General features: G+C 40.6%; 1 protein-coding gene across 3 annotated transcripts in view; it reads left to right on the top strand.

Moving 5' to 3' along the window:
- Positions 1–23681, top strand: part of LOC106792202 (homeobox protein prospero-like) — a 33027-nt gene extending 9346 nt beyond the window's left edge. For 2 of the 3 annotated variants that reach the window (XM_014758455.1, XM_014758435.1), the window contains exons 4-5: positions 21332–21491; positions 22360–23681. In XM_014758455.1, the coding sequence (XP_014613941.1) occupies positions 21332–21491; positions 22360–22539 (340 nt within the window). In that variant the 3' untranslated portion in view covers positions 22540–23681. The remainder of the gene's footprint in view (positions 1–21331; positions 21492–22359) is intronic. The other variant, XM_014758445.1, reaches the window with a different exon arrangement.
- Positions 23682–25634: the final 1953 nt, after the last annotated feature.

Genomic DNA, 25634 nt, shown 5'->3' with positions numbered 1-25634 from the left:
GTGTCGACTCGAAAGCGTATGGATGTCTTACGGCTGGAGAGGGKGAGTCCTCGAATATCACGCGTGCATCATCGGATCTGCTTATGCCAAGGATATATTGACAGCCTTCGTTCGATGAAGCTAGCCGGGGGGTGATTGGGGTCGTGTCGGTGGCGGGGGTTGAAAGAGGGAGAGCGCAAACTCGCCTGTCTTCCTCGTGCCACCGTCTCCCTATCTTCGGGCATCTCTCTTTGTCTGACGTATTCCGAGTATGCGTGGAAAAGAGAGAGAGAAAGAAAGAAAGACAGACAGACAGACAGACAGAGATCGAGAGACAGACATAGAAAGAGACAGAGAGAATGAAAAGATAGCGAGGCGCGGACTGGGGTTAACTCGTTATCAGATCCCACGTTGGGACACGCGACACTGAGGTAGCAGATCCTATCGCCGGAATGGAAGAAATTTTATGTCGTATAATGGACAACGAACACACACTTGCACACATGCATACACAACACATAGTTAAGTTTCCCTTTAAAATCTACTTCGCACGAGAGTTCTAACGCTATCTCTCTTTCGGTTGTGTATCGTGAAAAAAAATCCTTTAACTTTGGACTTATTCCTATTTTCTAATCTAATACTTTGACTTTTCAAATCGCCAAGTAAAAGTTATATATATATATGTTTCGTTTTAATCTATAAACTGATAATGTAATATCTTCTTTGATAATACGTTCAATTCAATGGTTGTGCTTGACGGAATAGTTGTGTATTATATATTCAATGTGAATTAAAATAAGAATATATATATCTATATATACAGTATTTATACGTTTCCATCTTTAGATTTAAAGTAAAGTAAAAATAAGCAAAAGAAAAAAAGGGTTGATTACATTGGGATAAAAATAATTGAACTTAATTAATGGATATATAAATGGCACCCGATCGGTTAGCGGACGAGCCGCAAAAATTTACGGTTCTTGAAGATTAATAAAAGAAAGTCAGCGCGAGAGATAAATAAAGGAATCGGAAGATCTCTCGAATCCCGTAATAATGACGTGGCCGATCAAATTTACACCGTGACTTTCTCGAGGGGGTTGTTTATCGTAGCCAAATACTCGATAATTCCCTCTAAAGAGGACGACCGTTAGTCTACAAGCCCTTTTCTCTCTTACCTTCTCTTACCTTCAGTTATTTTCTTTCCTATCTTTTTTTAACTTATTATCCGTCTTCTTCGTCATTATCAATTCTCGATCGTACTTTGTGTGGCGAGCACACAAAAACATCTGTCCTTTTGTAAGAAAATACTTTGAAGGCTATTTGGATAATAACAGAGTAATTTTCTAAGTAGAAATTATTCTTTTCTCTGATTCTAATCTCACTGTCTCGATCGTACAATACATATAATCGATAACCTAGAGAAACATAGAAACACTGAACGCAACATCATTTCACTAAAATACTAGATGCTAGATATCTTACTTTATTCTACAATAATGATAAGAAAAAGAAATGAAATAAAAAGAGGTCCCTTAATAACGGTCTAATAAACGTCTTTAAGCACTATACTGAATCGCCATAAGAGAATTTTTTTTTCACGTAAAGTCTATGAGTTCCTTGATAAAAGTTGGGAGTATAGAAAGAAGACCGACTCAATTAAAAAGCCAAATGAGATGTCGGTTTACCGAAATCTTGAGAACAAACGAAGAAGAAAAGCACAAGAGAAATAAAAGAAAGAGAGAAAAAAAGAAAGAAAGAAAGAAAAAAAGAAAGAAAGAAAGAGAAATACAAAGACAAAAGTGGTAGGAAATCTCTCCACACACGGGACCGGGAGGTTTTCTCCGGTTCTTCTCTTCCTTCTCCAAGCTTGTGTTTTAATCCCACAAGATTGTGCATGCCAGCTGAAAGTGGGATGGAGAGAAGCGAGGTCGTCATAGTAGTAATAGTAGTGATGGTAGTAGAAGTAGTGAAAGTAGTAACAGTAGTAGTAGTAGTAGTAGTAGTAATAGGTGAGTCAGGTTAGCTTGGCATAGGAAGGCGTGCGTGGGGTAGTCAGATGGTAAACAGCATACAGACGAGGGCCATTTAACGAAAAGGCTAGACGCGTGTGAGCGTCACGCGTGTTCTTAGGCCATGCGTGCGCTCGCGCGCACACGCGGCCACCTAGCTACCTTCGCATAGAGTAGAGCTCACAGGTTGGAAGGCTCACACGCAAGGAGGAGTAGGAGGTAAGGGGGGAGGAAGAGATGGAGGAGGACGACGAGCCATGGTTTTCTCTCTTATTGTGAGAAACAAGCTGGCTGCGAGCAAGGAAAGAGAAGAAGAGAGATGGAGGGTGGGAGGGAGGGAGGACGAGGGTTGAAACTGAGGAAAATTTCGAGGCATGACGTAGAGACGGACTACACGCGTGTATATTACGTAGTCCCACAGGCGTTCGTTTCTCCTCTCCTTTCTCTTATTCGTTTTTTTTTCTTTCTCTTCTTCCTCCTCCTTCTCCTCCTACTTCTACTCCTACTCCTTTTCCTACATGAGCACGGAGACGTTTACGTAGTTCGTGCATTCTCTCGCGTATTCCGAGAGTATGTGAGATTCCGAAGTAGTGCCGGAAGGACGTAAGTGGAGGCCTTGTAATTATTATGCTCTCATAATCTTTTCTCCGCTTCTCCCTACTTCCTTTTCCCTCGTGGAATTTCTACCCTTCCGTGGCTTACTAGTTCATAATTTCTCCATCTTTCTTCTCCCGATTTCTGCTATTTTGCGTTTTTATCCTGAGAGACGGCTAGTTATTCATTAAGTAAGTTAAAGAGAAAGATCCTCCAAGAGAGTTCATCCAAAATCGAAAGTACGTAATCGTGGAATAAGAAGAAATCAAGGAGTAGTATCTTTTCGTTTTCTCGTTTTCGTTCGAGACTATCCTTGAAGCTCGTTTTCCGTCTTATTCGTTCTCTCTTTATTTCCCGAGTAAGCAAACGACGGTGAGGCAGCCCTCGAGAAAAAGAAGGGATCCTGGACGAAATGAGCAAGTACGGATCCTTTGAGACAAAAGCGAACGAGAGGTGGTAAGACCAGAGAAGCAGATCGAACGGAGAGGAGAACGTTGACGACTGGTAACTGTAATGAAAGGAGTGGGGGCGGACTCGGGGATAAAGGGGTAGACAGCAGGATGTATCGTAGCAGTTTCGTAGCCCTCTAATGAGAAGAAGGAAACTTTGGTCTTTGACTTTCGGGCCGCGGCCTTGCTGCTGGCTATACCTGCTCCTGCTATTCCTCCTCGAAAGGAAGAAAGAAGTGAAAAAGAAGCACGGTTGAAGAAAAAGACACGGCCGACTCGTTTGCCATGAGGACTCTCGATCCTTACAAAGAAAATCTCTTGTTTGTTTCTTCTACGTACGCAGAACTCGCTATATACAATTATTATCTATATACGTGCCTATGTATGTATATAATATATCTCTGAAGGTAAGAATGTTCCAGAGAACACTAACTTAAATATCGTCTATGTGCGAGTTACGAATACATATAGATGCGCATGCGAGATCTCGAGAAATTCGCTCCAGCTCCTTAATTAAAACTCAGTACATGGCACAATGGAGTGGCAACTCTTTGGGTACCGCTACTTACTGCCGTTTCTGCTGCTGCTACAGCTACTCCTACTACTAACGGTTGCCTCCCGTTTGGTAGAAACCTACAATACCGACCTACCCCTATCAACAACTTTTACTACCTTTTCTGTTGCGACCAGGGTGCCTCATTCAACGTTGCACCACGAGTATTGTACCTTAGAGAAGACGAAACATTTCCTAAAGCAATACAGACGTATTTTAATCATTCGTAATATTTACAATTATTATATTTGATAATAGAAAACAAAATAATAATTATTATCAAAACGGAAAAACATTTTATTATCTGCGAACTCTTGTAATGTGATTGATAACAATTGCATAGTATATAAGGATATACTTACATGTAAATGAGCACGTATTTATATGACGGAAAACGTGTTATCGTATACAGCAGGAAATTATAAATTCACTCGAAGGAACTCGTCGATGCATTTTATACGCCCGTGGGGACATGGCCACGATATCGACGAATTATCTGTGCGAAAACGGATTCCTCGTGAAAAGAAAAAGGAAACAAAAAAAAAAGATCGGAAAGAAAAAGAAAGAGAAGAGAGGAAATTCGATTTGCGTCGCGGCAAAAGGGGGATGACGCACCTTGCATCGAGCGAGGCTACTACCTTCGTCGTCCGTAGGTGGTGGTTGTGCGCGTAAACGGCAGTCACTTAATTAAAAATTACTTAATTACGTTCTTGGCACTAATTAGTGGCGCTTGGCTCTCTCTTGGCCGTGCGCCTCGGCTGCCTAGGCACCCCTTCCACCCCACTCTCGTTCGTTCTCTCTCTTACTCTCTTTTACTCTCTTACTCCTTCCACCTGCCCCCTCAACCCGCTTACTACCCCTATCAGAATTTCCTCCACCACCTCTTACACCCTTCTTCGCTTCTCTACGGCTCGTTCAAAAACCCCGCGGCAGCGAAATCTCTGTCTTGGTTACAATATTCCTTTCCTTCTTTCTCCGACGTTTTTATCCCCTCCACCCTCCGCCCCTCTTTCTCTTTCTTTTTCTTCTACTCTTTCCATCTCTCTCTTTTCTGCTCCTTCTTTCATTCTTTTTTTTGTTAACCCTTACGTCACTCTTGCTACGCCAACGTTGCCACCACTCTTTTCTTACCTTTCTTACTTCGCCGACGCAAAACTACCAGAGAGTTGCATGAAACGTTGTGAGTTTTCCGACTGACGTTATTTTTCTTCTTCCAACATTTCTGTTCCTATTTACGCACCACCGCTTTCCCCGTCCTTCTCTTGTCCTGACCTAGCCTCCGTCAAGTGAAATTCTCAAGGTTCGGTATAATGCATAGGACGAGTAGTATACTAGTAGTCTAACGTAGCGCCTTCAAAATCATTTCGTACCTCTATCTCCAGGAAAATATACTTTCCTTAATGAGATTAAATTAAAAGGACTAACGGTGTTTCGTGCATAGAGTTACTTTCCTTCCTCTTTTTATTACTTTACTCGGTCAATTGTAAAGAGAAAAATTATATATTGCATCAATCGTTTGTTCAATAATAAAACAAAATTATAGGACTTGATTAAAAAACCTTGAAAAAAGAATCAGTGCTTAAACATATTAAAAGTTTGACGTTTATTAGCATTATCGAGACTATTATCAACATTTATTCTATCATATTAGGACGTCGTAGAGCGATTTAACGTTCGAATGATCAGAAAGAGGAAGTCTTGATCAGACGAGGGTGTACCGGGTCTACCCTCGTAGAATGTCAGTACGGTAACATAAGGGGTTCATGCTCATGGTGCAACGGGTAGGCGGGTAAGCAATGGAAAAGCAGTAGCAGTAGCAGTAGCAGCAGCAGCAGCATCGTCGTTCCTTTTCGAATTTTTTGATAATGAACACAAGTATGAGAAACACGACGGGTATTGGCTGGGCGGCAGACAATGCGGTGGCCGCAGGGCTATCGCGGGAGGAACAACGAAGGAGGCGGGGGTTGCCTGACGGGATTTCGAAGGGGGTCGAGGCGGTGGAGAGGACGGAGGTAGGCAGAGGACGATGGCAGGAGGTGCTTTATAGGGGATGTAAGCATCGCCACTGCAAGGCTAATCCGCCGCTATGAGCTGCTACTTGCAGCATGAGTACGGTACACTCTCTGCTAAAGACTCACTCCCACCACCTTCTCATCCTCCTCGAGTTTCTCCTCCCTTACAGTGAATCTTTTTTCCGCTTCTTGATGCCGGCCTGGCGAAACAGTTCGTTGACCCTACTAGAGGAGAAATATCTGCTTAAATAACGCATCTTGCGATCCCTCTCAATTTAATTCTATAAAAAACGATCAGATTTGATGCGGTTATTTAATATCTTTTTTTTTCGCGATAGATGAAACCTCTTCGTCTGAAAACGATTCGTATTTTTCGACAAATCTTACTACCTATATTTTTTGGGGGTATTTATTAGTGAATACTCTTCAAGAATAGCTAACCTTTGTTCTCTATGTTCTTTCTTGTTATTTTCTCTTTCCTGAGATACGTATTGTAAACAGCACGCCTCTCTCGTTTCCCTAAGAAATATTGAAAATAGTTCGGGTGATCCATGAAGAAAACACTTGGCTGACTGCCCAGTTCTACTCCCTGCAGCTTGTACGTTCGGTGCACTACTTAGGATGCATTACTTGGACAAGAAGAGTAGAGGGTAGGTGGGGTTGACTAGAGAAAAGACAGGACGAGTTGTCGTTTGTTTTGTTTTCACGGTTACATGCCACCCGGCATCAGAGAAAACGCGAGACAAATAAAGGTTCTCGTCCTTTCGTCGACGACTACCGACTACGACAGACGTCTCTATCCAGCCAATATTTACGACATACAAATATTGACTTGCCTCGTCCTGCAAACTTCTTTTCTTTCTTGGGCTGATGAATCGCTTGTTATTTGCACTTATTCTTTGCGAATTAATATTTCATCGTATTCATTTTCCCTAGTAATTTCAAATTTTATCTCATTGTTTCGACGAAATTTACAATTAATTCGGATTCAGTAACTGAACAGACATTTTAACCGACCTGTCAGCTTAAGATAATATCAATATGAAATTAAAAAAAGAAAAAAACAAAAACAAAAAACGGATTACGTATCTAAAATACTTAAAGAGAGTAACATGATCCATTGTATATAAAAACGTGTATTTCTATCAACATTTTTCATAGTTTTGACATACAGATACGTACACACACGCACACATAACAAGGATCTTTAGTGAATTTGTCTAGCTAGGTTCCCAGTTAGAGGCTCGATTTTTCATTCTCGTTAGGAAGATCTCCGGGTGCACGCATGTTGCGCGTGAGATACTGTGCATACGTCCGTTGAGAGAGAAAAAAAGATCAATAGAGAAAGAGAAAGGGAGATAGATGGCAGATAGGGGGGGGGGTGAGGGATGCGATCTCGTCCGCTCCGCACGAAAAATGCAAAATGATAATGTTCTCAGTGTCCCATCCTAATCGGCTTTGTATACGCCGCGATGGCTCGTGGGCGAAGGGACCAAAGGGAGAGATAGAGAAAGAGAGAAATAGGAAGGGAAAAGATAGAAAGAGAGGGACAGCAGGTGGGTGAGGAGGAAGGACGAATCCTGGGGGCAGCAGGGAGATGTGAGCCTCCGTCGGCCTCCATGGAGGATTTAATTTACATCCACCGGTGAAAAACGCGGAAAACGGTTTATCAAAAAAGCTACCGCGCAGGCTCGGATGAGGGATAAAGGAAAATAAAGATAAAGAGAGATGAAAGTAGGATAGAGAGAGAGAGAGATAAAGAGAAAATGAGAGAAAGAGAGAAAAAAAGAGAAATAGTGAGAGGGAGAGCAAAAGACGGGATTGTGCGGTAGAAATGAAATTGTCCGTGCATGGATTATCGCCGACTTCGTTATGCCCTCGTATTACTCGGCCCTCTACACTCCCTCCTCTTCTTTCCGAGTTCCTCTCTCTCCTTCTCTCTCTCTCTCTTCTATCTCTCTATCTCTCTCCCTCTTTCTCTCTGTATACTTCTTTTCTTTCCCACCTACGCGACGTTTTATCGCATGTCTTGTTTCTTTCTTTGTCAAAGTATAGAGAAAAAATATTCGTTCTCGTTCGATGTTTCGAAAAAAGACATCTAGAACTGTAATAATCTTTGACCGAATCGTTTACTTTGTCCTATCTTACGCTAAAACAAGCTTTTCATTTCCTCCCGATAATTAGTGTCTTCTTTCCAATCTCTTCGTTGCAATATAATACAGGTTTTTTTTAAATAATAATAATAATTATTATTATTATTATTATTATTATTATCAAAGTTACGTTGTTAATTCTTGGAGATTATCGAAAGAATTAAACTATAGTCTAATAAATACCATATTTCTATGGTCGTGAAAGAGACAAAAAATTGGAGATTTGAAAATGACGAAAATTTCACACGTAGGGTAACTGTACAGGCGATGCAGCGAGACGGTGTATCGTGCACTAAAGCGACAGGATCAGACGTGCTGGGGACTGGGCGTGAAATTACTGTTTCGGCCAACATTTATCCCAGCGTTCGCGAGGGTAACGTTCGGCTGGACAGCGACTCTGAATTGATTTCGTTTGAAATCCCACCGCCTTCCACCCTCGTCCCAATTCGTCGTTCTTCCCGGCTCTTCCGCATGCACGATTCATCCGTTTCTCTCTTTTTCTCTCTCGGTCTCTGGCATACACCGCGTCTTCCTACTCTTCTCTGCTTTTTGCCCTCTCCACCCTTTCTTTCTTTCTTTCTTTCTTTCTTTCTCTCTCTCTCTTTCTGTTCCGTTTATCTGTCTATCCTTCTATCTATCTACCTATCTCATTTAGTTTTACGTGCCTCCTTCCTCCATTTGTCTCCCTTTCCATCCGTGTTCCTTTTTCTCTCTCTTTCCTTCTCTCATTCCCTTCCCTTTCCTTCTCTCGTTGTCTCTCTCTCTCTCTCTCCTTTTTCTTCTTTTTTTTTTTTTTTAAATCAGGATCTACGACATTTCGATTCAGACTGGGTAAAATGCATTAAATTTTTGCCATTTTTCCACCGTTCCTCGCTTCTTCGGACAGGAAAAAATGTACAACTCGCGGCAGACGATGATATAAATAATGTCTCTTTTGAAGGAAGGAAGGAGAGAACGGGAGGAAAGAGAAAAAGAGCTCATGTTAACTTTATCATTTCTCTCTCTCTCTCTCTCTCTCTCTCTTTCTCTCTTCTCCGTCCCTTCTTCCTCCTCCTCCTTCTCATGGATGCGAAGTAACGCGTCACATATTTTTGTGAAATACGTTTCAATGTGTAGGACGTTCGAGACGTTCGCGCTTTTCCGAGTTGAATTAATAAGATTATGTTTCGATAGGTTCGACGTTGAAAGTCAATGATTCACGCCGCGGATTCAAACGTGCTAGTTAATTATTATGTCTAGCATTTTAACGTATACGTACGCATAACGCTGTCTCTGCAAAATTGTTTGGAAATAATGTAATAAATAAACGAAAACGTTAAAACGTTAAATCTCGGGAGTATTTGAATTTCGATCATCTCGCAACTTTTCCGATGCGTAATTATCCTGGTCGATCGATCGGAGCCTGATGCATTCAGTTGAAATCGCGAGTTTAAAGGAAATTTGGCGAGGGTTGGACGAATGAAAAACGAATTGCAAAGGATGAAAGTAGAAAAAAGGGAGGAGGATAGAAAAAAGGTGGGACGGTTAACAGAGATCGTCAGCGAGGACGATAGCAGCGTCGTCGGAGTTAATTGAAAAAGCTTGTAAAAAAGATTTTCCGGAAAACCCGTTGGGCCGGACGATAATATCCGTCGTGCTTCTCTCGAAGACGAGCGGAGGTGGGGTTGGGGTGTGGGGGTTGGGGTGGAGGCTGAGGTGGAAACGGGGTGGTAGGAGTAGATATAGGGGGTGGGTAGGGAGGAAGGGACCGTCCGTGTCACGACTCTTGGTGGCGCCACGTCATTCGATATTTTTGTCAGTAAAACGATATCAGGCAAATTGCATCTGTCCTTTACACCATGGCGCAGAGCCAGATCAAACACTATTCGTCACTGGATATTACCCTTCTCCGAGGTATTGCCGGTCTTCTACCCACGTTTCCTCTCTCTCATTCTCTCTCTCTCTTTCTCTCCCTCTCTCTCTCTCTCTCTCTCTCTCTTTTTCTCTTTCTCTCATTTCTCTCTTCTTCTCTTCTTTCTCTGTGTTCGGCACTTCTCAACTGGATCGAGTTCTTTTCGGAGCAAGAGTACGCTCTCGCGTAAAGAAATACGGTAAAATCGAAAGCACTCGAAAATCGATTTAAACGCGCCGTTCCTACCTTTCTCAAACGGCCCTTCGTCGACTCCTCGAATTCTACGAACGTCACCAACAATCTCAGTAATATTACTTTCAAACGGTGCCGCCTCGTTTATCGATATTTATTTAAACGACCTAATAAATTAGTACGAGGGTATTCAAAAAGGGGAAACATAATAACACATATATACATTAACACGCTCATCCGAATAAAAATACCGATGTGTTTCTACATATTGAATATTTTCACTCTCCCGGATGGAGGCTAAAAAAAAAATACTTAGAATTCTTCTAATCTCGTTCTTTTTAGTACATCTTTTCGAAGATTATTTGCGGAACGGCGATCGTAGAACCGTTTGTTCATTGACGTCGTATGCAAATCGCCCATATGCCAAGTCATCTCTTGAGTATGCTAGAAGCATGCGGGCAAACGAGCTAAGCAAAATGACTATCTTACATTATATTACATACGGGCGACAAGTAGGCCGTCGAAACGTGTTTTCGTTGAAGAAGTAGTAACCTCGGTTGAATTAGTAAAAAGAAAAATGGAAACTACTTTTTGTATCGATTAGCTTGCCCTAATCGAGAATCCGTTATGTCGCGTCTCGGATTTTTATATCGAATTTCACTTATAAAATTAACTCGAAAGTTGAATAAAATATTACGTGATTGTACGAAATATTAGAATATATTTTTACTTAATTCATTTCTATCATCGGTTTAGATTCGAATAAATATCGACGGATTAATGAGATTTGAAAAATATTCTACAGACCGCACATCATTTTTGCTAATCTTTCAATTGATCATTATGCGTGATATAGTCTTACGAATTTAATTATGACACCGAAAAAGGGAAGGGCGTTTACCTGGGTTTGCCGAAGCGGGATCGTTTAACAGACATAAACGTAATCTTATCGAATATTTACAGTAGCCTAGGCTGCTTCCCGGTGGCCGACAGTTGTCTAGTAAATCCTATTTACTGTTACCCAACGAACTATACGCACTAGAGATGCTGGGAGGGTAGCTACCGCCCCTAGCTAACCTACTGCCCTACTGCCACGAGTTCCACCCTTAAAGCCATCATCTCTCTCCCTCTCTCTTTCTCTCAACTCACTTTTTCCACTGTCACTTTTCTTTGCTCACCCCATCGAACGTATAACGGTTTTCCGTAGATCACGCGATGATCCCACAACGCCTCGTACACCAACAGAAAACAAGGGAGCTCCTTTTTTCAAAGTTTTTGGGGTAAATATCGAAATCTCCCTTCTTTCCTACGTACACCCCTCTCGATCTCAACGTTTAATCTCTCACGATGCACGCGTACGAATAAGAATTATTGATAGGTTTCTTTTATAATAGGTACTACTATTCGAATGAAAAACGACTAATACGACTAACGTGCTTGCATAACGTAAAAAATTGTATGTTCTATTATATTTTTTTTTAATATCCATGCGAAACACCCTTGAAATAAGGAAATATCGTTTTCCCATTGATAAGATTATTCTTATCAACCGAAATATGTATGTATATCAATTGCCTTAGCCCTTGAAAAGATACTTGGAAGATTGAAACGCCAGGAAGAATCCTTCTAGCTTCCTCCTCTTACACCCTCTACAACGTTGAACTCGTAATGCGGTTTAGCATGGTATGACAGGAGGTAAACTTGACAACAAAGAATTATTGATTTTTTCTCAGCGGGTTGAACGAGTTGCCGGGCGGTTGAGCGGTCCCGGTGGGGTATTCGACAAAGGATGTTTTCCGAGTCCCTAACCTAGGCAACCCTTCTCCTACGCTCGCTTTCGTATACGCGTTTCCGTGTGTTCTTTTTCTCTTTCTTTCTCTCGCTCGTTCACTCGCCCTCACTCTGGGTGTCTCTCTATTTCACTTCAACGAACGCTCCTGAACGTACGTTTCAGGGGATTGCCCTACTCCATCTCTCTCTCTCTCTCTTTCTGGTCTCTTTTCGTATTCGTACGTCTCCCTTTCCGTCTTTCTCTTTCTCTCTCTCTCCTCTCTCTTTTTCTCTCGCTTATTCTTTTACTCTATCTCAGTCTCTCCTTCTTCATCTCTCACTGTCCGTAACGCTGTGTGTACTCAGCCGATGCGCCAAGGACTTAACTGCCTCATTGTCGTCCCAGCAGGCATTAGAGCTTCAGGACAGATGTGCAAAATGTAGGATCGAGACTCCTCCATAGCATAACTACTAGGTATTCGTGCGAAGGTGGAGAGGTTGAGTAGCTAAGTTGGAAGAAGAGTAGTCGCTTGACAAGTACAAGGTCCCAGATTTAACAATAAGTTTTACCCGGTTCATCATAAGATCCCATATTTTTTAGCAAATGTATTGAAAGTCTTCTACTATAAATACTGAAAAATGACCTTTCCGATATTAATCGAATTCATAAATCATCTTTTTTCTCTCTTCGTCTCGTCTTTGTACTTTTTACCTTTCTTCTATCACGTACGTAATGACAAGAACTATCGATCTGTAAATTTCCGTAAAATGTTTTTTTTTTTGTTGACAAGTAACAGGTTGACATTTTTAAAGCAATTGCTTTGATGTTTTTGATTTGTTTATTTTGAAAATTCATCGAAAATTTTCAATGTGTATAACCAAATATTCTTATTTTCTATATGGAATAAAGAATATCGCATGAAACGTGAATTTTCAAACTTGTGTGTGTGAACACGATTAAAGGAAAAAAAAGAGAAAATTGAGGAAAAGAGAGAAATAGCCTTCGTAGATTTAATCGTTCAGGGATTTATCGTTCGACCTTGACATTTCTTTGGAGCGTCGATGAAGTGGTCATGTTCAGGGACGATTTTCTTGGTGATGCATCGTTGACGTATCCGAATAGTTATATCGTCAACAACGCCTCCGTAACACCCTTCTAAGGCGTGTATTTTCACGTATATACGTGAACATATACGTAATACACGTAGAGAATGCAGCAGCGGTGTAGACGGTGGTAGTAGCTTTGGTGTTGGTGGTGGCGATGCATCGCCGGGTGGCTTGGTAGAGAAAATCGATCGAATAAAAAAATGCTTGGACGATGCCGAAGTGCGACGAGGACACGAATCGCGGACGAGATGGATGCATAGAAAGAGAGGGGGGAGGGAAAAGAGGGTCCGATAGGAGAAGGAGGGTTAGTCCGGGTCCATTGAAGAGTGAAACCGCTCAAAGCAGCTGTCCCCGCTCCCTCAAACACCCTCCAACCACCCTCCTACGGCACCAGCCTCTCCGATACCCCTCACCTCATCTAACTCTCCTTCTCTCTTACTCTCTTTTACTCTTCGTAGCTTTGAAAACCACCCCTCTTAGCTCGCGTGGATGGTGCACACTGCCCCTTCGTTCTCTCCGAACTCTATCTCTTTCTCTCTCTTCCTTTTCTTTTCTCTCTCTCTCTCTCTCTCTTTCTCTCTCTCATTCTCTTTCTTTCTCTTTCGAAAAGGCTAAACCCCACGCCAAAGAGTTTATTCGTGATCCCAAGTGTAAGAAACGAGGTTACGTTCTTTTGATTTTATCCTTCAATTCTAAAGATGCAATATCATATCTCGTTGTTAATTTATTTTCAAGACATTCTTAATACTGTCATCATCTTCATTCGGAATATTATTTCTCTTTGTCATTAATATTATAACTATTATCAAAAATGTATTAATACAAACAAAAAATTAAGAATGTTTAATCATTAAACAATTTAATTTTACGATCTTAAATCAGTTCGTTCGTAGATGGTAGATCAATATCGCGAGGAATCAACTCTTTTCACGACTCCTAATGCTCTTTGCATAATTTCATTCGTGAAGACGATTTGCATAAGATGAATGAAAGATAGGAGGAACGTGCGGCTGGCTGACAAAATTATCTGTCTAACGGTGCTTCCCCTATCGTCCTCTAGTTTCTCGACGATGAACGAGAATAAGGGGGTCCGTGGGGGAACTTATAGTAAAGAGAATGAAGAAAGGAAAGAACTATAGTAGGGAAAGGGGGAGAAGCAGAAGCAAAAAGAGAGAGAAACAAGCTTTAAGGCAGCCAGATGCAAAAAGAAACGGGGTAGCGAAGGGTGAGAGAAGGAGAGAGAAAGGAGGAAGGAGAAAAAGAGAAAGAGAGAGGGTGGCCAGTGAAAAGCAAGGGGCACACGAAAAGTGTGCATTGTAAGATCGGCGCGTGCGGCATGCGGACCCTTCGTGGTCGATGTTGTAGGACCCCCGTACTTAGTTGCCCCCTTCTCTTTTTCTTCGTTAGACTCGTTCGTTCAGTCTTTCTCTTATTTTCTCTCTCTTCTTCTCTTTCTCTCGTCTAGTGCCACCGTTTCTCGACATCCCTCTCTTTTATGAAGGGCGAAGGGCCCAGGAGCTCGGTTTATTGTCGGCAGCACATCTGCCATACGATCGTCGGCCGATTGTCTCACTGGCTTAGGAAACTTGCTCGTAAAGAGCAAGAGAGAAAGAAATAAAATGAGAAAGAAAAAAGGTGGCTTAGTAGCGGATCTACGATAGGGAGGACGATGTCGCGTGTCCTTCTTGCTTACGAGAAGGGTGGTAAGAACGAATCATGCCGCGATCTTCCGAGGACAACCTTCCCTTTGCCCCACTATTTTTTTCCCTTTTTTTTCATTCTATTTCCCAGCTGTCGTATGAGGGATCAGTGTATCTCTAATATTCTTGAAAAAAAAAAATATCATTCAATTGATGGTAATTTAAATCAATTTTCAAAAGAAAAAAAGAAGATACAAGAAAATCTGAGTTAATCGCTTGTTCAACTCTACGTGATAATGCATTTTTTTTTTGTTAAACGTCTTATTCTGAAAATATAAAAGACCTTATTATAAATTCCGTTCCAGTATTAACCATGCGTTCTCATAAAAGTTGTTTCGGAAACGGTATGTAATTCAATTTCCAATAGAACGTTGCGTCAAGCGACCCTTCTAAAATCTCTGATTCTCGATCGCGATGGTGATGGTGATAGGATTCCAACGAGTTGCATCGAACAACGAAAGTGAGGACGGTAGGTGGGTAAATGCAATGAGTAGGGATCGTAAAGGGCACCGCCGGGGAAATGTACGTGTTTGCTGCTATATCGTAACTGACGGTGCGCGAGGTTTGACGAAACAGAACGATGTAATCACTTGTTAACTTGTATTTTAATTACGAGATTTTCCAGAGCTCGAGCGCGCTCAGAGCTCAACCACCATTACTACTACAAATGTGAAACAGTACCAACACAAGTATATCGTCATGTACATCGATATCGTCCACGTCGTCGTTAATATCGCAACGACGTCGCAAACGACAATGTCGACGACGACGACGACGACGACGACGAAGACGACGACGACGACGACGACGACGGTGACGACGACGATGACGACGATGACGACGACGACGACGACGACGAAAGCCGACACACTCGGTAGTGCAGCTTGCTTGTCGCCTACGAGTCTGAGTGCAGATGGCGTTAAAGTGTTAATTACTAATTAAGAAGGGTGCACAGGGTGCAACATCAAGACCCCGCGCGACACCTTTTTGAACGCGCCCTCTGAATGGACCCTTACGCCCTGACGGGCAAATGCGTCTACCCACACATCCATCCATCCATCCGTATCCGTCATGGTACCCCCAACTCCTCCAACCAAACCTCCTCCTTCCTTGCGACCACCACCCGCAAATCTCTCCTCTTCTTTTTCCTCCTACCCCACCTTCTCCTCCTCCTCCTCCTCCTCCTCCTCCTCCTCCTGCTCCTCTCCCTATTCCTTCTCCTACTCCGTTACTTAACGTTCTCTCGTTATACGCACTTTCACGCCTTGTACGGCCGCAAAATAAAGCGGAGTAGTACGAGCAGTACACGAGAAACTTTTTTTCCGAATTTTTTTTTTAAGACTCGCGGCTTCTCCTTTATTTTCTTTTTCTTTTTTTTCACAAATTTAAGGAAATAGTTAGCAAAAGAAAAAGTGTACTCTCTGTCGCTTTGCTTCGTACTTCTTATTAATATCGATTTTTTTTTAAAAAGTCAACCAACCTAAGTAAAACATAATTTATGCGATCATTATTTCTGCGATATACAAATAAATTTGTTACATTGGCATAATAATGGAAATGAGTCAAACGACAAAGTTAGTGAGAATTGACTTCAAAAAAAAAAAAAAAGAAATGCGACCCTATCCCTACCACGAGAGTCTAACATAGGCGCGCGAAGTCAGTAACGAATATCTTGTTCTTCAATCTCTCCTCCCCTTTGGCAAATATTCGTGGGAAAGTTAAGGTAAGAAAGACGGAAGTTTGGCAGGGGTTCGTTGAGACGTTCACAGGGTCAGTTCTGTTCTTAAGGGGCCTAGGTGCTTTCTTACTATTGTCGAAGATCAACCGCCTTGGCGTAACCGTTAAGGGGGACTGTCTTAAGAAAAATAAGACCAGGAGGGGACAAAAAAGAAAAAGAGAGAGAGAGAGAGAAAGAGAGAAGAAAGATCCACTGAATGAAAGGAACTCAAAGAAAGAAAAAGGAGGAGGAGACTCGGTAAGACGAGAAGACGCACTCGTTTCACCCTATCCCATCGTCCTCTCAAAGTCACTTTACGAGATTTTCAAGGTGGTACAAGACAAAACACAGTCGACGACAACGTTTGCGAAATCTTCTACACCCTTTCGTCGTACTTTACCAACGTGATTTTGGCTATCGAAATGCACGAAAGCGTTGCTTATTTCGAATCGGTAGACTGTCTACAAAGTGGCAAGAGAATGAGAGAGAGATTGAGAGAGAGAGAGAGAGAGAGAAGGAGGCAGGAAGAGAAAAAAAAAACAGGCGAGTGCTAGAGCCGCTCCCCCTTTTAATTGGTGCTCTCGCCTATACGGCGTACACGCCCGTGTTACAAAAGCGGCGCGTCGAAATGGCAACTTGTAGCGATGGAGATCGCTGTTGAAGGTACCGCATCGACAGACATTACCATTAAACGCTCGGATACATCATAACGCTAACGGAAGGTCGTCTAATTAGAAAGAAATCGCGATATCAAGGAAGATTCGTGTTAAAAGATAGAAAAAATAATCAAATTCGTGATCCGTACTCATATTCTTCCTTTCTTTCTTTTTTCTACGCGTTCTCTCAACGATAAGGAACAAACGATCGAAAGAATTAAAAGTTGTTAATAATGTTGTTTAATTGTCAATCGCGTTCCCCATAATTAATAATAATACGCTAAATGTAATACTCTAATCTCGAATGACGAACATAAAAAGTATGGTCCACGTGGCAGCTTCTTAAATACACTACGCAACCCCTTAGTCAGGAGAAACACGGTGAGGGTTGAAAAAACATGACTCCGGTTTCCAGTGAGAAGACGCTCATTAGGCTCCTCCTTTGTGTCAACCCTGAAAGAATACGACATCTTGAAACGTCCAGGACTACTTCTTCTTCTTCTTCTTTTACTTCTTCTACTTCTTCTTCTTTTACTTCATCGTCGTCGTCATCTCTTTTTATTTCTTTCGTTCGAGTTCTCTTGTTTCGGTTTAGAGACGGCAAAGCGTCTCGTAATTAGATGCTAATAATCATCACCCTCGCGAAGACTCCTTCTTTCCTTCCTCACTCTCTCTACCTATCATTCTCTTTCTTTTTCTCTTTATCTCTCTCTCTCTCTCTCTTTCTCTCTTTCTCTCTTGTTCTCTGTCTCTTTCTTCTTTCCCATTTTTCTCCATCTATCTTTCTCTGTTTTACTCTATCTCTCTCTGCTGTTCGTTCTCTCGTCGGCGCCCCGTTGCAACGAGGCGCAAGAAAACCCGAGGCACTGAAGAGCTTATTATTATCCTAATTATACAATACTATAATGAATGACTCCGTAGCTCACCCTCTGGTCCATATTCGCGGTCTTTCTCTCTCGCTCAAGCCACCTCGAGCCCTCCTTCTCGCTCTTTCCTCTCTCTCTCTCTCTCACTCTCACTCTCTCTATCTTTCTACATCGCGTTCTCACTCTCTCTCTCTCTCTCTCTCAGTTCGACGGTTGCTCTTCTTCTCTGCACTTGGTGGTCGAAGAGTGGCAATTCTAGCACTCGGGCTTTTTGTCAAACCGACTACGGAACTAGCGCCGTCTCCCTCACGCTCTTACACCCCATTATGCTACCAGTCTCGTCTCTCGTCTCTCGTTCCGTTTTCTCTCTATCTCCGGGTGTCTGTTTTAATTAGGCACTTCGCGGATATATATATATATATATATATAAATCTATATCTATATCTATATGTTCATATATATATATATATATATAAACGTGTATTTATATATACATATATATATATAGATATAAACATATACAAGTTCCGAAGATGAAGCAGTGCTATACCACGTGGCACATAACTCCAGATGGATGCGATACGTTAACCAACAAAGCCAGCAAGTCGAGACTCTGCTTACTATATTTTCTACCTATACTCGGCGATACGACGAGTTTGAATGCACTTGATGGGTGGTTGAGTAAGGATTATAGACGCAGGTGACACGTACATCGCCGAGAGAGAGTGAAGTCGGGGGTGGCGAGCCAACCGATGACGGGTGCCGTCGTCGTTTCGAGAAGGAGAGCGTCGCCGAGAGATAAAAAAAAAAAAAAAAAGAAAAAGAGAAAGAGAAAGAGAAAGAGAGAAAGAAAAACTCGGTTCGTAGAGTCACGCTCCTCTTTCAGTTCTCCTCCTCTCGTGCGCAACCTTCTCTTGGCTGACTGCTGATAAGAGCACGCGAAATTGTCTTAATTGGCGGGAGAGCCAATCTGAAACGATCGAAAGAAGAGTGCTTCTCGTTTATATTCACCTTTTTTTCTTCATCCTGCAGATATCTCTGAGTACACGATATCTGCTGTATCTCAAGTTCCAACCGTCATTGTTCTTCTTCGATTGATACTCGCGTGTTTCATTCGATTCATTTATATATATAGATCTTACTCTGTTCTTAAAAGACGTTGTATTTACACAAATGAAAGAAAAATGAAGTTTAAGAGGAATACGCGCTGGCCCCGATAAATTTCTTTTTTTTTATTTATTTGTTACCACCTTCGATCGTGTCTCGTTGGAAGCAATCTTAAAAATTGCTCCCAATGGCAACAACGACGATCGAACGATACGAAGAAGAGACCAAGGATTCGCGAGTCTGTATCGTATTGTCGAGAGTATTTATGGAAGAGGAGGTGGTGGTAGTAGGGGATGACTCGAATCAAGTCAAGTCGTATCGTGTCGTGTCGTGTCGTGTCGTGTCGATGGGTCGCGATTTACAAGAACGACTCGACGGATTCTCGGTGAAGCGTGTTTCTTTGCATTCCCTCGAGAGATCCGAATTGCAAGATCAACCCGACTGCTACTCTTACCGGCATCGTAAACGATACTTCCCGCGAGAATACGACTTCTCTTTTATAGACTTGAGGAGTAGGTCGAGGAAAGAGGAGGAAAAGCTTCACGAAAGAATGAAAATGCTTCGTACAAGTTAACGATGCCTAAGCCTAGCACGTTCCCTTACAATGCCAAGTTATTCGCTCACTTTTCGCTTCCTCGCTCGACTTATTTCTCGAGCAATACTGAAAATATTTCAGCGGAAAATAATCACAAGAGATATTTAGAAAACGCATCTATCCTTATTCTTATACTCTGATTACGATTTTTCTATTGAATTACATAATTAGAGAAACGTACGTATAGATATGTATTAATTGGTTAATAATATTATATTATATAACGTGATAAAATGCATTTAATCGAATTACAATGGAAAAACTTGCAATAAACGTGTAATTAAACTTAATCATCTTACCTAACGCTAAAGTTTGATATTCCATTTGCATAAAGCTAAAGAAAGAAAAAAAAAGGAAATTCTCTGTCACGTTCTTTTTCGTAAATGTGCGAAGCAAGTCGGGCTTTTTCTCTTTGTCCGCGGAAGTAGGCCGGCCCTTAAGAAAACGTCTTTGAAACGATGAAATATTAAAAATATATTCTCGTACGGTTAAGCTTCGCGTCGCCGCGGATTTTCTAAAGTGCGCATTACTACCCACGGAAATAATAATGGAACTCTCGTAGCGTTTAATGAGAAGTACTACGTCGTCGTCGTCGTCGTGGTCGTCGTCGTCGTCGTCGTCGTCGTCGTCGTCGTTGCCATCACCACCGCCACCACCGTCGTCGTCGTCGTCGTCGTCGTCGTTGTCCTCGTCCTCGTAGTCGTCAGAAGCAAGCAGACAAAATTTCTGATCTTTCGGACAAAGAGGAAAGCAAAGTAGGCGCGAATGAGAGAGTGCTTTCGTCGGAGCTTCAAAGATAAATTTTCCCTTAGCACCTATCGTTTTAATTTCTTTCTTTCACCACCGCAAGAGAGAGAGAGAGAGAAAGAGAGAGTCGACTGTGTGATTACGAAATGAGAAAGAGAAAAAGAGAAGGCACCCTTCGCATCCGGACTGTGCATCGCGAGCGAGAGAACGCTCGGGTCACTATTACTATACTAATTACCCACCAATTAGTGACTTATGTTTGTTTAACCGAGTTAATTAATGAACGTAAACATTAAACTTGCCAGCGCTTAATTTTTCTCTTCCATATAAACCCGACGAACTTGGGAAGAAAGAACGGAGAGCTACCACTGAGGAAGGAGTTTTCGAATGTGTATGTCATTTGTCTTTGTATATGTGTACGTGCGTGTGTTGTATGTCGGTGTATATGCGAGAGAGAGAGAGAGAGAGAGAGAGAAAGAGAGAGTGTCGTGCTTTCTTGGACGATACGCCGTAACGCGTTCTTAATAGTCTCTTTGAACCGTGTCGCTTGCCAGTCGACGAGGAGCTGCGCGCACCGCTTTGCAACTTTTTCCCCTTCTTTTTCTCCTTCTTCTCCTCCTCCTTCTCCTCCTCCTCCTCCTCCTCCTTTTCCTTCTCCTCCTCCTCCTCCTCGTTTGTCAACCCATCTTCCACACTTACCTCCATAGCTTGCGTCAGACTACTTTTAGTATCGATCCTTAATTAATTATCGGCGACGTATTAGCATACTCTGTACCACGAAAGTCGAAGTTAAGCGTCGGCAAGATGATCGTCGTCGAATAGAACTCGACATAATTTCCGATCCTCTTTCGCACCTACTCTTCCACCAATCTAGGCAGTTAATCTTCTTTGCAAATTTATTTGATATTACCCATTTGATTAGTCAAGATATGTATAACACTTTATCGACCGCCAATGTTTCAACAGAACACACACGCAGATTCTACTAACATATTACTGTTCATATAATGATAATGATTGTTCATCACCAAAAGCTTATTAATAGGCTTTTGTCCGGTAAATGTTAGCGACAAAAAAACCTTTTAATAAACCAGCGGTCGGTATAGTGTTAACACTGAGACCAAAACTTAACAACATTCTCACGTTTCGTTCTTCATCGATGTCTTGAATTAATGAATAAGATGAAAATTTAGATCTTGTTATTAAATCGAACCCGTTTACCTTTTGATTCCAGGGAGTTCTACTATATTCAAATGGAGAAGTACGCGAGACAAGCGGTTTCGGAAGGCGTAAAAAACGCTGAAGACCTTCGAGTAGGAGGTGATTCCGAAATTTATCGGGTGCTGAACCTACACTACAACCGTAACAACCACATTGAGGTATGGGAACCCCAGGTGCGCAACACGAACACGCACACGATACATTTTCTTTTCATTTTATTTATTTTCGAAAGCGCGACAAGAAGTAAAATAGAAATGATTAAAATAGAGGAAAACGAAAAACTGATTTTGCTTTTCTTTTTTCTTTGTTTCATAAAATTTATCATCATCAATGTCGCTTGTGGAAATATTATCGAAACGTATATTCTCTAATTTGATCAAAAGTGATTTGGATTTCCTCAATTATCCTATTTTTTACTATTGGAGCTTTCTCTTTCATCTTCGATATGATTTAATTACAATAAATAGTTAAGTTCCGTTTCCCTTTTAAGTATTATATTATAAACGCGATTTACTGTAATTGTAAACCGATTACATACTAGTATTTCCACGGATGCTCTGGAACTAGCTATTTTCCGGTCCTTCGATCGCGCCCACCTATTTTACGCGAAATTACTCGCATTCGTTAATAATTGAAAGGCGCTAATTAAAATGCGAACCCTTCACGCGTCAAACAGCAGCATAGGCATTCGCGAAATAACATTAACTTTCATCCTAGACTTCGGTCCGATAAAGCAATCGGTATTCTTTCGGCTATTAAACAAAAAATAAAAAAATAAAATGAATTATGAATAACAAAGTAAAAGTTTTTCACCTTAGGTAATCAAATCGATTCTCTCCAAATACTGTGAAGTATTTGATGAAAAATACAAATATATCATAGTTAAGATATTGATTAGAAATCGAATATGATGCAATCCCAAGCATGTATTTTTCGCGCGGCTTATTTTTCAGTTATATTTTTCTATTTCATTGAATTTAACGTAAAACCTCGATTGGATTGAAACGAAAAGAACTTACTAAGTATTTGGAATGTTTTCAGGTGCCGAGTAATTTTAGGTTCGTGGTCGAACAGACGTTAAAGGAATTCTTCAAAGCGATTCAGGGTGGTAAAGATTCTGAACAAAGCTGGAAGAAATCCATTTACAAGGTGATCTCGAGGCTGGACGATCCTGTACCAGAATACTTCAAGAGTCCAAACTTCCTGGAGCAGCTTGAATGAATCAGGAGGTCGCGTGGCTCTTGCTCTTCGTGGTGCTCGGGGCCACCGACGCTAGAAGTTTCCCAGTAATCAAAAGAAGTCAAAGAAAAAGAAGAATTAAAAACGGCTGAGATGAAGAGGAAAGGTTCGCCACCATCATCACCATCACCACCATCACCACCACCACCATCAGCAACAGCGTTGTCGTCATCGTCGCCGTTCGAGGGACACTCGACTCCCTCGCACGTACACGTTCAGGTATCCTAAAATAACATATCGCAAAACGAAGCTGAAATGGCGAGGAATTAGAACGACGCGTTGTTCTGAGAAAAGGAAAGAAGAAGATGAGCGTCGTTAAATCCGTCGAAATCAGGGGGAAAAAAATATAAATAAATAAAAAACTAATAATAACGAAAAAGATGCGTGTACACGGACGAGATTCTAACCGACGAAGGATCAGGCTGTGATCTAATCGCGATATATCGTAAGATCGTACGAGGGAAATTGTTAGGAGAGATTATAAACGAATATGAACGAAAGACGTATAAAAGAAAAATAAAGAAAGAGAGTACACTAGTCGATTTACTCGACGAATGACGAGAAACCGCGAGTCAACGATCGAGCACGAGTTCAATTATGAATTTTTCATCGTGCTCGAGACTTTCTTTCGTAGGGTCTGTTTGTTAATGTAAAAAAGGGAGATAAAAAGAAACGAATAATGCATTATTATTACCCGCCTAACTTTTAAGTCTCTGATTCATTCGAAATCGATGCGACGAATAGGAAATAAAAGAAAAGCCTTCGAGGACGGGACTGTATTCACGGGGAATGGTGAGTTATTCTCGCCATTATTAAAAAAAGAAAAATAAATAAATAAATAAAATAAATAAAATAAAATAAAAAAAAAAAGCCAATACTATCGAGGATCGATAAATGCGCGGTGCACGTGGACGAGTATCTCTCGGTGATCTCGAACAACTCGATGGATCGTCTTCTGCTTTTCGAGAAATACCGGAAGAGGATCCATCGACGATTCACCATGAAACGATTCACGACAGATGGCTCCTGTTGCCCTTCGTCCTAAATCGTATCAACGGTGTTAATTAAAAACCAAGAAGAAAAATAAAAGAAAAAGATTAATAATAAAACACTAGTAAGAAAAAAAGAAACTGTGGTCCAAAACATGTCGATCCACGTGGTGCACGCTTTTTACGCGATCCTCGGGAAAAAATACCTCAAAAAATGAAAGAAAAATCTTTATCTCGATGTAAATGTCGATGGACGGAGAACATTTTTGTTGTTTCGAAATTTTATGCTATCTTCGTCGTCCCCGTGAATGCATGCCCGTTCACGATGCATTATCGAAAAGGGCTAATATAATGGGTAAAAGGTTGCTTATTTTGGGAACTAGAACGTACTACTATACTTTACTTTGACGTACGTGAATAAACGTTACGGTGAAATCTTTCTCCTAAATTAAAAAGATGAAAATAAAGAAAAACCAAAGACAAAAAGTATCAAAAGAAAGATGATCGCACGTGCGTGAGATCAACGACGTTATCCTTTTAAGCTCGTCGTTCGCGAAGATCTCGTAAGTTCTAGTTGATCTTAAGGATCAACGATGACGATCTTTCGATGTTTCTTCGCCAACGCACAAGACCAAATTGAATTTAATTTATCAACAATCGTCCACAGCGGCGACAATTAAATCGACGTGAAAATGCTTGGTCAGCTGATGACAAAGTTTTCCTAAAAAAAAAAAAAACGAATAAAAACAAGAAAATTAAATCTTCTAAGAAATTTACTTCTTCGTTTATCGTGCTTCTTGCAATCGATCGAATGATGCACGATATTTTATCCCGATAATAATTTAATACATATAAATATATATATATATATATATATATGGTATATATTATAATCAGATTAGGCTAGTCGCGATAACGAGAGTACGAGTATTAAGAACAAAAATAAAGAAAGAAAGAGAAAGAGAGGAGCTATCTAACGTGGAAGAAACGAGCGTGTGCCGGCGATGTTGTCTTAAATATAGATATGATACTAAAGATAATTAATTAATTAATTAAATGATTTTAATAATGCCGGTGCGTGCTAAAAGTATATATAAATATAATAGTAGAGTTATATTGAACACTTATATAAGGTATATATATGCATATACGAAGATAAAGATATATATGTATATGTATATTCATACACATACACATGCATATGAAGTAATAGATTTTTAATTCGAGAAAGGAATGCTGGCGTGACTGTTAGCGTTTAAAAAGTGAGGATAATGCACGACGAAAAAAGGGTCTCAACTTGTCGCGGACCTTTATATGTTCGTAGCATAGGCTGCGTTCAAAAATGCGAATAACGTCTTTTCTGCGTTCTCGTCGCTGCCTTTTTTCGCTAAAGAAAAACCTGTAGATACGGTACAACGTTAATATTAAAAATATTTCGGGTAGTAGCGAGTCCTGATATAATATAAGTACATTTCCCGCCCCTCCTCACCACTTATTTCCCTATATCTTTATTACTGTCGCTATCACGTGCACCATTATTATTATTATTATTATTATTATTATTATTATTATTATTATTATTGTCTTCATTATCATCACCCATACAAACACGCAGTGCGATTATTATTATTATTATTTTCCTTTATCAGTCAATGTACGTGAGGATTTTATTAAGATCACGATTATAATAATAAGTATTATAATAATATTATTATTATTATTATTATTATTATTATTATTATTATTATTATTATTACTATTATTATTATTATTATCATTATCCTCAATATCGCGGTCGATTTAGTTAATTTAAAATTAAACCCGTTAGTTAGACTCCATGCCAACGGTTCTTAATGATTTTGTTTCTTGAACTCGATTGCTTATTCTATCTTTATATCTTCAACGCTTCTTTCAAAAAATTGTACATCCCTAATTCCAATATTATGCTATGTTTTTTTTTTTAAACTACACGTCTAGTTATTGCATTATTATTATTATATTATTATTATTATTATTATTATTATTATTATTATTATTATTATTATATTAGTACTATTACCATTGAGAAAATTATACCGGTAGCATGTG

The sequence above is a fragment of the Polistes canadensis genome, unplaced genomic scaffold (assembly GCF_001313835.1).
Source record: "Polistes canadensis isolate GaletaPanama2010 unplaced genomic scaffold, ASM131383v1 scaffold_9, whole genome shotgun sequence".
Classification (NCBI taxonomy): Eukaryota; Metazoa; Arthropoda; class Insecta; order Hymenoptera; family Vespidae; genus Polistes; species Polistes canadensis.
This window is presented reverse-complemented; position numbering and strand designations above follow the sequence as displayed.